This window comes from Epinephelus lanceolatus, chromosome 4 (assembly GCF_041903045.1).
Source record: "Epinephelus lanceolatus isolate andai-2023 chromosome 4, ASM4190304v1, whole genome shotgun sequence".
Classification (NCBI taxonomy): Eukaryota; Metazoa; Chordata; class Actinopteri; order Perciformes; family Serranidae; genus Epinephelus; species Epinephelus lanceolatus.
Window position 1 is genome coordinate 13,786,692 of NC_135737.1, and position 12,062 is coordinate 13,798,753.

A 12,062-nucleotide genomic window follows, 5' to 3' on the forward strand; every position below is an offset into this window, starting at 1 on the left:
AACATTTAAAAACAGCAAAACTACATCGAAACATCTGTTTACAAACTCTCACACAACTCGTGCAGTATAATAACACATGCATTTTCACTATAGTATTACAATATAAATAACTTCTGGCTACGTATGAACTGCACTTGAGCAAATGCACACATGTGCCACGACATGCTACTCAGCCATGCATGAGACTGTTTGTACTGACATGTTTAAATCTTATTGTTTTAGTGAAAATGCATGTGTTTTGGAAGTACTGAGCATACAACTGAATAAATGAACCTTAAATTATACAGCACGAGTTAGAGTTGTGTAAGAGTTTGTAAACAGATGCTTTGATACAATTTTGCTGTTGTTAAATGTGATGCTCAATGATTTCAACTGTTAAAGAATGCTTGCCTTTTTTGGATTCTCCGTCCACTGTGGAGGCATATGAGAAAAATAGTTTTCTGGGTGAAGTATTCCCATTTAAAGGACTGAAACCATTCATCGATTATCAAAGTAGTTCGCGATAAAATTTCTTTCAATGCACTAATCGATTAATCTACCTATCGTTGCAGCTCTTTGTCCCACATCACTAATTTTCCTCATGTCATGCAGGCCTACAAGGACAACTTCCCACAACATGACAAGGGTCCGGTGAAGAAGAACAGAAGATAATCTGTTTAATGCTGGTCTAATTGTTTCAGAGGTCTCGAGCTGCAGCTATGCAACTGACTATCGGACTGTGAGGTAGACGAGTGTGGCATACAGCAGCTACGGTGCTAAAGCCCTGATCCAGCCAAACATCCCCTCCAGATGTCTGCTGTGTGTGTGTGTGTGTGTGTGTGTGTGTGTGTGTGTGTGTGTGTGAGAGAGAGAGTGTGTGTGAGTGTGTGTTAGTGAGCATATGCCAGATGTAGCATGAGGCCTCACCATCACAGCTCACTCTTTGTTACCAGACTAGCACGGCCTGTTTGTTGTGCTCCCTCTCTCTTTTTTTTCTGTCTCCCTCTTACTCTCATACACCCTCCCCAGAGGGAGAATAACCTGTCTAGGTGTGGCAATGTATGCAGATATCCATTGAGCTTTATTCTACAGAACAATATTATTTGAGGACCATGGATCCTGACCTGCACTGAGGAAACAGCCACAGAAATAAATCAGCTCTGCATTATTTAGATCTCTGCTAATTAACTCTTTAAATCTTTTAATCAGTCTGAAATTGTAATTGTAAACACATCTGAACCTCTGTGAGGAGTGCCAAAGAGCCACAGAGGTGTTACTTTCTCTGTTGACATTACATTTATTTGCTGTGATTAAACAGGTCATAAAAGAGGGGAAATACTTTGCCTTTGCAAGCCATGTAAAACAAGATGTGTTTAATTATCTCCCAGTAATTTCCAATGGTGTGTTGTAGCCTCTATTGGTTTTGTTATGGCACTAATTAAAAAAGGAAAAAGTGTCTTTAATCATAATATGATCTTGATACACCTAATCACATTTGCTCACCCTGCACCCTTAATTCGCTATAAACTAGAGCAAAATAAATCAGCTGTGTCTCCATGCATCACTCCCCACCTTTCTGTTTATCTCAGATATGCGTCAGATCTGGACGTAATCCAGTCATGTGAGCTGGGATGTAATCTCCTGGTGAGTAGCGGTGGTGGTGTGGATGGGGTGGTCTGTCCCACTCTGACAGATGTTGCTGCACGGCGACAACAGGCCTCCAGAGGACAACAACCTCAGACCATGTGAACAATACATACTCATGACATACACAAGGGCTACAGATGTCAGCATCACAAGGTTTGTTCCACACTGAAATATAGACCATTTAAAGGTTCAGTGTGTATGATTTAGGGGAATATTTGGGCAGAAATCAAATATAATTTTATGTGTATGTTTTTTTTAGTGTATAATCACCTGAAAATAAGAGTTGTGTTTTTCTAATGAGCCATTTCGATCTACACATGTAGCAGGTCTTCATTCACAGAGTCTGCCATGTTGCATGGCCATGTTTCTACAGTAGCCCAGAATGGACAAACCCAACACTGACTCTAGATAGGGCCATTCTCGTTTTCAGGTCAGCTACCGTACTTAACACCTGCTCTTAAAAGACAACAAAAACACAAACTAGATTTAAAAAAGTATCATCCAACATTGAAACAGAAGAGGCAAAGATATCCTGAAAGCCTTTCAGTCCCAGGTATTGCTCAAGCTCCAAAATTATTGGACCCTACATTTCCCATAATGCAACTAATATCATCTTTTTGTTTCCTCCAGAGCCACAGAACAACTGTTTTCAGACTGAGTCACACTCCTTGTGACTGGTAAACTGACTCTAACGTATAAAATCAGTAAAGCTCCCCTTTAATGTTTGTTTTAAGAGATTTACTTTATGTCTGTATTGTGATAACAAACATTTCCTCTTTACGATCTGGCAATGTAAAATCTGTTGAATTAAATGCGGTTTGAAAGAAAAGAGCTCTCACTTTGGTCAAGAGTGACACCTAAACAGCACGTATTAACTCACCCACCAACACTCACATACACCATAAAAAGGACACTGAAATAAAATGTGCTAAAGACACAGACAATGCGTATCTATCTATAGCATCTAGTGGATGAAACAATGCTGCATTAGCCGCCTTTAACTGTTGCAAGGAGTTTGAAATAGCAACAGTGAGAACATGGGTTTTGCTTCTGGTTCTTTTTTTCTGATCAAATTTTTATTGAATCTGAACTCTCTCGCTCTCTCTCAGGTGCAGGATGTCAGCAGAGCTCTGAAGTGGTGTTTCCAAAAATACATAGCCCTGCAGAGCGCTGTGGTTCAGAATAGAGAAGCTGCAGCCTCACAGACACATCTATGAACGTTATCTGCACTCTGCAGCCTCGTAGAGAGGTAACACCTGCAATAGAAATGCATAATTTTTTTATAATCTTTTAGCCCCTTACTGTCATAAATTAGTTTGAATATGGCGACGAAAACAATTAAATACGATTGAGATTAGCTGGCAAAGGACTGTACAGGACTGCCTTTCTCTGAAAATAACCTGCAGTCGTCTGATTTGGAAACTGCAGCAGTAAATGTACTATGAAGTTCTTTGTTTGAGCATTATAAGTACGGCCAAATTACACACCTACAATCAGTGGGGGTGTGAGGTGAGGTCACTGTAATCCTTCCATTTAAACTCTACTGATGGCTGTTTAAGAGGAAGTTGCTGAAAGCAAAGCTGAAGTGCAGCTTTTTACATATTCTATTGTTTTGTTATGTTCCTCAGTTGATTTCCATTTGTGTTAAGTGGAACTTAGATGTCAAATAATAACTTTAAAAAACATCTTTATACAAACTCAAACACATACCAGTGCATGCAAACATGCAGCTGTGCAGTAGGTGAGGTCATGAGAGGAGCCTGTGTTTGTTTAACTGCACAGTGTTTACCAGCAGCCTCAGACAGACAAACCCACAGCTATGTAACTCTGAAAACTAGAGGGGGGAAACCTCACATTCAAACTGCAGTCAACCCCCTCGCCCCTCCCCAAGACCCAGAACATAATGGTGCCCCCACCCTTCAACCCCACCTAAACACACATCCTTTTCTTCTGCTGCTTTCCTACAAACAACACCCCCTCAAACACAGTCTGCATGAGAACACACACAGTTTCTCTGCTGAAACATACAAATGTCATCAGCTCTAAACTTGTGACACGCGTCTGCTCCAGTGCCGATCCTGCATCACTAACAGAGCCACACCAATTCCTATTTTCTTTCTAGGAACTATAACTGACAGCATATACAAACATATTTGGAATTTTCTTCAAAGTTGCTGGAAACTTAGCTTGAAATAATAAAACTCCATATATGATATGAAAGATGAGCATTCATATCTGCAGCATTAAAAATCATCCAATGAAAACATTTTGTTGCCACAGAATTAACTGCCATATCCATCAAATAACAAGTAACAAAACAAAAATGCAGCAGTGTTTCACATCTGATCAGCTGTAGCTGGCAGACATTTTGCATTTTGCTTGAGAAATGACTTAAATGATAAACTGATGATCATTATGTCATCATTTGACATATCAACTAATGGTTTCAGCACCTCTGTCTTCAGTACTTAGGGTGAAATGTCATGCAGATCAAAAATACAGGGGTCGGAAATACTGGCTAAACCGCTACCAACTATTTTTTTTTTTACACATTGGCAAATGGATTGCAAAAAAGTGAGTATATTGCTTTCAATCTGTTAGATGAGGATACACTTGGAGGACATGAGAAGAGGGGGAGTCTGAGCCTCCAGCTAAAACCATCAACATACTGGCAGCCAACCAAGAGGAAATTCTTAGTCCCCATTGTTGCCAATTTCAATTCATCAGTGGGAAATGCCATTTACTAATCCTTATAAGTATGCACAATAGCCAAGAAGTAAGCTTGTGAACATGGCCATGATTAGTGAGAGAGCTAAGGTTATGTCAGCCATACACTGAGCCCACTGCGTATATGACATTTGGATGCACCAAAGCCCTCCTCTCTGCCCCAAATGGCAACGCCTTCCTCACACACAAAGAGTGGGAGAGAAACAGACCGTAAAGAAATCTCTTTGAAAGAGAAACACATTAGGCTCCACCACCTCAACACACAGGCCTACAGCAGACCAATGTCAATACCAGCCGTGGGCTACACGGAGCACTACCATCTCTCAACTGATCGGACTATGTGTTTAAGTTTGCTGCCTGTTGTGCTGGACTACTCTGCTGTGCACTTTGAACTAGAAACAAAGCAAATGGTTCCAAAGTACAATCAATCACAGGGTGGTGGTGTCTGAAAACATTCCTGCAAACAAATATTTGGAGAAACGATTGGCGCCACGACTTCCGCCACATCGCTGGAAACTCTTACTTCCCCCCCCGCAAGCACCCGCTGCCCCAGAGGAGGATTCTCCCTCTTGTCTCCACCGCACAGACCACATCTGCAATCCTGCAAAACCCCAACTCTTTTTTTCCCCCTGTCGGGCAAAAAAACAGGACACCCCGCCCCCACTTTAGTAAAAAGCCCCCTCCCACTGGCCTAGCAGGCTATAATGGGCCACCAAAGGAATGTTTCCCCCTGCATGCTCTCTCACTGCCGCCAATGGCAGAACAGAGAGAAAGACAGAGGGGGAAACAGAGAGGGGTTACATTCTTGTCTGCTCTGTCCTCTCGCTGGCTGTCTGCTTGACTGACTGCTTCGGTGTTTAGGTCCACAAGCTGATTCTGGATCTCGGTCAGCTGAGGCGGAGGGCTTTCCCACAGCTGACCTGGAATCAGCTGGCAGTGAGGGAATGACCAAACGCTGTACTTCCATGATCTTACATCACATCAGTTTGAGTAATTAAAAAAAAAAGTCACAATTAACTGATTCCAGCTTCTTTATGTGAATATTTTGTGGGTTCTTTACTTCTCTATGACAGTTAACTGAATATCTTTGGGTTGTGAACAAAACAAGACATTTGAAAACGTCATCTTAGGCTTTGGAAAACGTTAATCAACATTTTTCACCAACAATTGTTTGATTAATTGTGAAATAACTGATTAACTGAAAAGAAAACTAATCATTAGTTGCAGCCCTAGTCGGAAGAAGAGGTTATATGCAGCAGTGTCTCCCTTTTAATCTTACCCTTGTCAAGCTTAAAGTGTTTCTAAAAACACAACTGGATCATAACAAATGTTTTTTTTTTCATTATCATTTAAAGAGCTGATTATTTTTACATTTACTTGGTTATTTACTCTATAAAAATATAAAAGAAACCTCATTGTCAGAAAGCATTAAAACAATATATTTCCTGGTGTCTGAGCTTCATATGTATTACACAATGCATACATATCAGTGTCTTACAAGGATTAAACTGACTAACAGTTCACCTGAGGTGAGAAAAAACAGAAATCATCATATATACAGATAAACAATCAAGGTGCAGACCTCACTGATATCTACTCCACAACCCTAAATGACAACAGCTTTGATTTCTCATGTAGCTGCCACACCCTAGTCAGGTTGGTCCTGCTACTCCGAATCAGCCAATCACATGCACACAACACACAGACAACCAATTAAAGCATCTGCTCCTTTAATTCTCTACAAACAGAGCTTTGTCTATTGTTGTTTGGTGAGCAGGCTATTTAGTCCACCATTTTCAGCTCCCTTCATTCTTTTAAATGCCGTTTTGGAACAGGAAGGCAGACAGGGAGAAAAAAAAGTGGCCTGGCAGCTTATCATGCAGCTAGATCTTAGCCAGAGTAGAGACGACGGCAGGACGCATTGTTTGGTCCTGACAAAATGTCACTCACAGCTCGTCCCGGGCCATCTGAACTGGCTCCGCCTGCCTGCCAACCAGTCACACAGAAAGCATGTGAAAGTGGGCGGAAAAAGAACAAACTAACATTGTGTCCAGCTGCCCACCTTGGCAGTAATGGAAAATAAATCCGTGTGTGTGTGTGTGTGTGTGTGTGTGTGTGTGTGTGTGTGTGTTGTGTTGCAAATCTGGGCACTGGTGGGGTGTGTCAGGGGAGGCTGGCTACAAATGCTGCTGACTCTGATGTTGGAGGACACACATATACTGGCGAAGCTGGAATAATTAGAAAAAAGGATTTTATGTGTGAAAGAAACAAATGTGCCTAATTTAGCACCAGGATGCATTGCTCAACAAAGCGTCTGACAAGTCGTGTAAAAGAACAGAAAGGTAAATTGAATGATCTGGTCCGCTTCTCCCCATCTCTCCATCAGTCACAGCTGTTAACTGTAAAGTCCATCTCACAGTTCAGCTCCAAATCACGTCTGTGCACACAGACAGGCAGACAGAATAGGAAAATGAAGACAGATAAGCATCAGAGTCATTGACCACAACTGATCTGCCACTGTGACACAGCTGATTTATGAGAGCTATACACTCCTGACACAAGCTGAGAGACGGAATAAAAACATTAAAACTCTGACGTGAATCCAGGAGTAAATTTCTCTTTGTTTTGACAGCACGTGTTTTTTTACTAAACCTGCTCTGATTTGCATGCTTACCTTGGGTCATTCACTCAGTTGCATGAATGACATTTTAAACATCTATAGTTTTAATATTCTTTGTGAATCAACTGAACACGACTGCAACAGTGGGAAACGTGCTAATTAATTCTGATTTCAAAAGTACACCACCTTAACAAATAAGAACAATCAATCAGCAGTGATCCTGACTGCTCCAGGCCTTTTGGCTTGTGTACTTCGCTGTTTTCCTTGTTAGCTCATCCACCCACATCGCTGTACTTTCGCCCTGCCTTACGACATGAGAAATATGTGCAGCCTAACTGTCGCTGAGAAGCTGGATTTGCATGCACCGCCTGCCACACTGTCGAAGGTTACAATAAAACCTCCGGTGGTGTCACTGCATACTTTGACATGTTTCAGCATGTGGTGGATCCAAGAACTGTGAGAAAGACTTAATAACATGTTTGTCAGGCGAGGAGCTTCGCCTGTAACAAACTGCAGTTCACTGGACTCAGTCCAGGTACTCTGGGGTGTTGAGAAATATTGCTCAATGTACCGAATGGACAACTGGAAACACACTGCAAGGACAAACCTCTGCTTCTGCCAAGGAAACAAAGACTCACACTGTACAATTCTGAAATATCCACATCACAAGAGACTCCCAAAAAAGTGATCCTTTGCACAGTGAATCTGTGATCTGCAGGGCAGGGAAACTTTAAGTTATATTCAAACAGTGCAAATTAAGCAGTAGTGTGTAGGATGTCATCTATTGGCAGAGAAGGTATATTATGTTCATAACTTGGTTTTATTAGTTTATCACCTGAAAATAAGAACTGATCTATCGTTGATTTTGAATGAGCTGTTAAAATCTACAAAAGGGGGCGGGTCCTCGTCTACGAAGGACAAATGACCATTTTTGCTTCAGCCACTGTAGTTCTCCTATACATTTTGGCACACAGGAGGTGTCAGTTTTGCAAACTAAACACTAGATGCCACTTAATCCTCCACACTGGACCTTTAGGTTAAAGCCTAACTGCTGCCAAATGTATCCTTTTAAGCAACGTCTGAACAGATCAGCTATCGTCTGACAATGATAAAGCCTCTGGTTGCGATGGCTGAAAGAAAAAAAGGCTAAATCGTCTTCAGACAATAGCCAATAGGTTCTAATACTGCATTTCGGCCAACATGTTCCACCTGTTTTGCTCTCCACACAAATGTTTTACCTGTAGGCGACTAAAGCCTGCTCAAACATGATTGGTTACAACAACTAGTCCTACAAATGGAAACCAGGACGTTTCTGATACCAAAATCTTGTACTATTCATTACAGCTTCTTCATACATTCACAGATCAATCTGTTTTATTCGATTTAAAGCATCAAGATTTTCAATTTTTTACTGATTGAGCATAAGAGAGATGAGGTATAGCATCTAGCATTTTTTACACAAGCAGATGAAGTCCTAGTGTTAGTGGTGCTCTCGATGTGCGAACTACTAATACACCTCCAGTGTTCTGGTTTCAATTGTGAGCTGTGTCCTGTTGTCACATGTCATCTGGTTGTTTCCTGACCTAGGCTTTCCGGTCTCTGTTGCTCTACCATTGACACCAAATAAAGGCAAGAATACCAAAAAATCCTAAGCAGTGCCGTCTTGTTCCCCTCTTGTATTACTCAACATGGTAAATATGAAGAATCAGCATGATGGAAAAGTCTGCATCCAACAAATCGCTCCTGGTTTTGACCTTACGGACTTGCTTCTCGCATACTACAAGGACAAATCCATTCCCACACTCATTAGATCCACTTCTCTCTTGATATTCCTGCAGGAGGCATTTGCTCACTTTGCGCAATAAGTGGCACAGTGAGCGTGAATACACCGCAGGAATTTGCCCTTGGTTCCCCCGCCTCAACGGGGCCAGCACAGCTCCAGCTTGGCATGGGGACATGTCCCCGGCCTGAGCTGTTCCCAATCAACCAACACCTATCAGCCTCCACTGATGAGTGCAGATTCAGGAATGGACCTCAGCCCAGGGTTGCACAACAAGCCTCATTCTGTTAATGATTGGCAGGTTAGATTTTCCTTTTGAAGAAACTTTGACCCGTGTGATCTCTACACAAACATGCAGAGAGTCCTCACAGTCATCTACCCACCCACTGTGAGTTAACAGTGAAGGACTGGACCCGCCAGGTTTGATGGTAATCAACTGCAGGAATGTCTGATGTTGACGGCTAAAATGCTGAGTAGCCTAATAAAAATGCACGATTCAATGCTCGGCATGCTGTCACACCACTAGAAACTATGCCAGTCATCTGGCTAATAAGTGAATAAGATAGGGTGCGTAACCTGGTTAGCACTACACACACACACACACACGTAGACACGCACACACCCACTCAATCATTCCACACTGTTAAGCAATGGTTCTTCAAATTATCCTTCATTATACTGCCTCTCCACTCCCTTATGAGAAAGGTTTAGTGTTGTATTATGTGTCACTTCATCATCAGGATCACATACGCATCATCCAGTTTCCATTTTGCAATATATCAGGACTTGAACGGGTCTGTTTTTTGAGATATGGCCATTCAGCATAGCGAGGGGAATGCTGCATAAAAAAACAAGGTCATGTTAGTCTGGTGAATGTCAGTGGACGGCTTTTATTGCCATCCAGGAGGAAAGTCGCCAAAGTATTGCAAGAAACATTAGCATCGATTGTAGCTCAGTGGTATGTATTAAAAAACATGTCAAAGAGGCGTAAGAAGAGAGTTGATGAAGATGAAGGAGGGAGAGTAGAGTAGGTGCTGCTTGTTTCAGACAAACACCATGCTGTGTAAATGTTGATTAGTTAGAAGGATGAAGAGAACTATCACTCTGATGATTGGTTCAGTATAAGTCCAAAGAATAGCAAAATGCAGAGCCCAATATACCATATGGTACCAGGCGGTTTAATGCTACTTGGTGTCTGAGCATTTATGCAGAATACTACTGGAGCTAAAATCTGCAGCACAGCAAGTGGGCGTTTAGTTCTGTGCAGTGAAATGAGTGCGGCTGCAGAAACTTGTACGTCCCAGGGCTGTGGGAAGAATATGAGACTAGCAATGTGAAACTGGCACAACAGATGCAACAATGGTCTGCGTGCACAACGGGTGTGCTCAACGTAGCATTGCTTCTGACAGCTGTCTTTAGCTTTAAACCCCAGGGTTTTCTCCTTACCCGACCTGTCAGACAAGCATCTCCTGATTTACAAATTAATGAGGGGTACTGTATTAGATAGCTTAGTCATTATATCTGCTTTAATCTACACTGGGCATTGGTGTAACCCTCTATATTTATTTTTTATTATATATATATATATATATATATATATATATATATATATATATATATATATATATATATATATATATATATCTGTGCATTGTAGAATTGTGCCCTTGTACTTTTGGATTTACTGTTTTAAAATCTTCAATGTAAATCCTTAACTACTCTTTAAAAAAAGCACTGTCATCAGTAGGCCATATGTTAAAGAAATAACCTGCCAGTTCAATCTTGCAAACAAAAACTCCTTTCAGTTTCCGAAAATGATGAAATTTCGGACATGATAATCCACAGCTTCATCTCTATATCGGCCTTGAGCAGCACCGTATCGGTCAGCTCTTCCAGCAGTGAGCAGCAGCTGAAACTCGCCTCGCCTCAGTCAGTCTTATCGGCCTCCAAGCAGCCAGCCATGCAGGCAGACAAGTGGGACAGGATGCCTTGATAAAACCCTTCAGAAATCACTGTTTGACTTTCTATTTTAAGCCTCAAATGTCTGCACAATCACAGTTCTGACTCTTTCAACAACGTGGCGCTCTGTTTCCCCTCAGAAAGGGGCAAAAGTGCAGGGGTGAAAAAAGAAAAGATCACATTTTGAAGAATGAAATCAGCCAACTAATGTTAGACAGGCTCTGCACACACTGACAGAGGGAATTAGGAGAAGAAATCAGCGTGTACTCAGAGGGAAATTACACGACATTGAGGAGACGAGCTAAGAGGAGAGGCTAGGAGAAGAGCCAGGCTAGAAGGAGAAAATGGTTGATATAAAGTGGGGCATGGAGGGCTGCGGAAGGTTTATAGAGCAAAACCGAGGCCCGTGCTCGGTTCTCTGACCTCCACTCCCCATCCCATCCCTCCCCTGCCATTTTCTTTCTGCCCGCCGCCGCCTCCTCTCAGCCCGGCTTGACTCGGCCGAGTTGGGCCCGACTCTTCGGTTCCCTTACCTTTCTCTGCTGTTTCTCCCAGGCCGGGTCCAGCAGCAGGTCCCGGTCCCAGTCATTCTCTTGCTCCATGTAGGTCTGGACCCCTCCGGCCGAGGGTTGATTATTGGCAGCGTGATAATCTACCATGTCAGCAAAAGAAACCTGAGTGCGCCACAGAGACAGTCAGGAGGGAAAAAAATAAAAAAACAAAAATGGAAGAAAAGCAACGACGGCCCAAATCAGAGAGGTGGGACGGGGAGGGATACACAACCCAGGAAAGTGTCCTTCTCTCGCAGCTTTCAATCGTGAGTGTGTTTTTTAATAGGATGAATATCCGGCGTGTGCAGGCAGAAAATCCCCGCTGCTGCTGTGAGAAGAAAAGCTTTCCCTCTGAACTGAGAGGCTGTTGGGAGGAACCGGCCGCTCCTACAGGCTGCAGCGGCACCGACAAGCTGCACGCGCTGCCGAGCGACACTTCCGGTGCCACCTTTCAAAGTAAATCCATGTGCCTCGTGTACCTATTACAGCTTTATTTACAGGGTCAAGGATTTTATTGGTCACATAATCAATATCTCTCTAAACTGTGCAGTGAAATACTTAGTTGTCTCCTCTGTTACTGTGCTTAAATTATAGATAGCCTATCAAATACACTGAAGCAATACAATATACAGGCCTATGATATACAACAGAGAAAACACATACAGCAGAGAAAATAAGTGCAAAAAGTTATGTGCTAAATTAATTATTATGTAATGATTATATATAGGTTATAAATATAAAATTTCCCACACCTCTAACGACTTCCGTAAAGACCTCTAAATACATTTTTTGTTTATTT

General features: G+C 42.1%; 1 protein-coding gene across 6 annotated transcripts in view; it reads right to left on the bottom strand.

The window, feature by feature from the left end:
• LOC117260104 (alpha-actinin-4) overlaps window positions 1-11,639 on the bottom strand; it is a 72,578-nt gene extending 60,939 nt beyond the window's left edge. For 4 of the 6 annotated variants that reach the window (XM_033631993.2, XM_033631995.2, XM_033631992.2 and 1 more), the window contains exon 1: window positions 11,246-11,638. In XM_033631993.2, the coding sequence (XP_033487884.2) occupies window positions 11,246-11,371 (126 nt within the window). In that variant the 5' untranslated portion in view covers window positions 11,372-11,638. Of the gene's footprint in view, window positions 1-11,245 lie in introns of all 6 variants that reach the window. The other 2 variants (XM_033631994.2, XM_033631990.2) reach the window with 1 other exon arrangement.
• Between the last annotated feature and the right edge of the window lie 423 nt (window positions 11,640-12,062).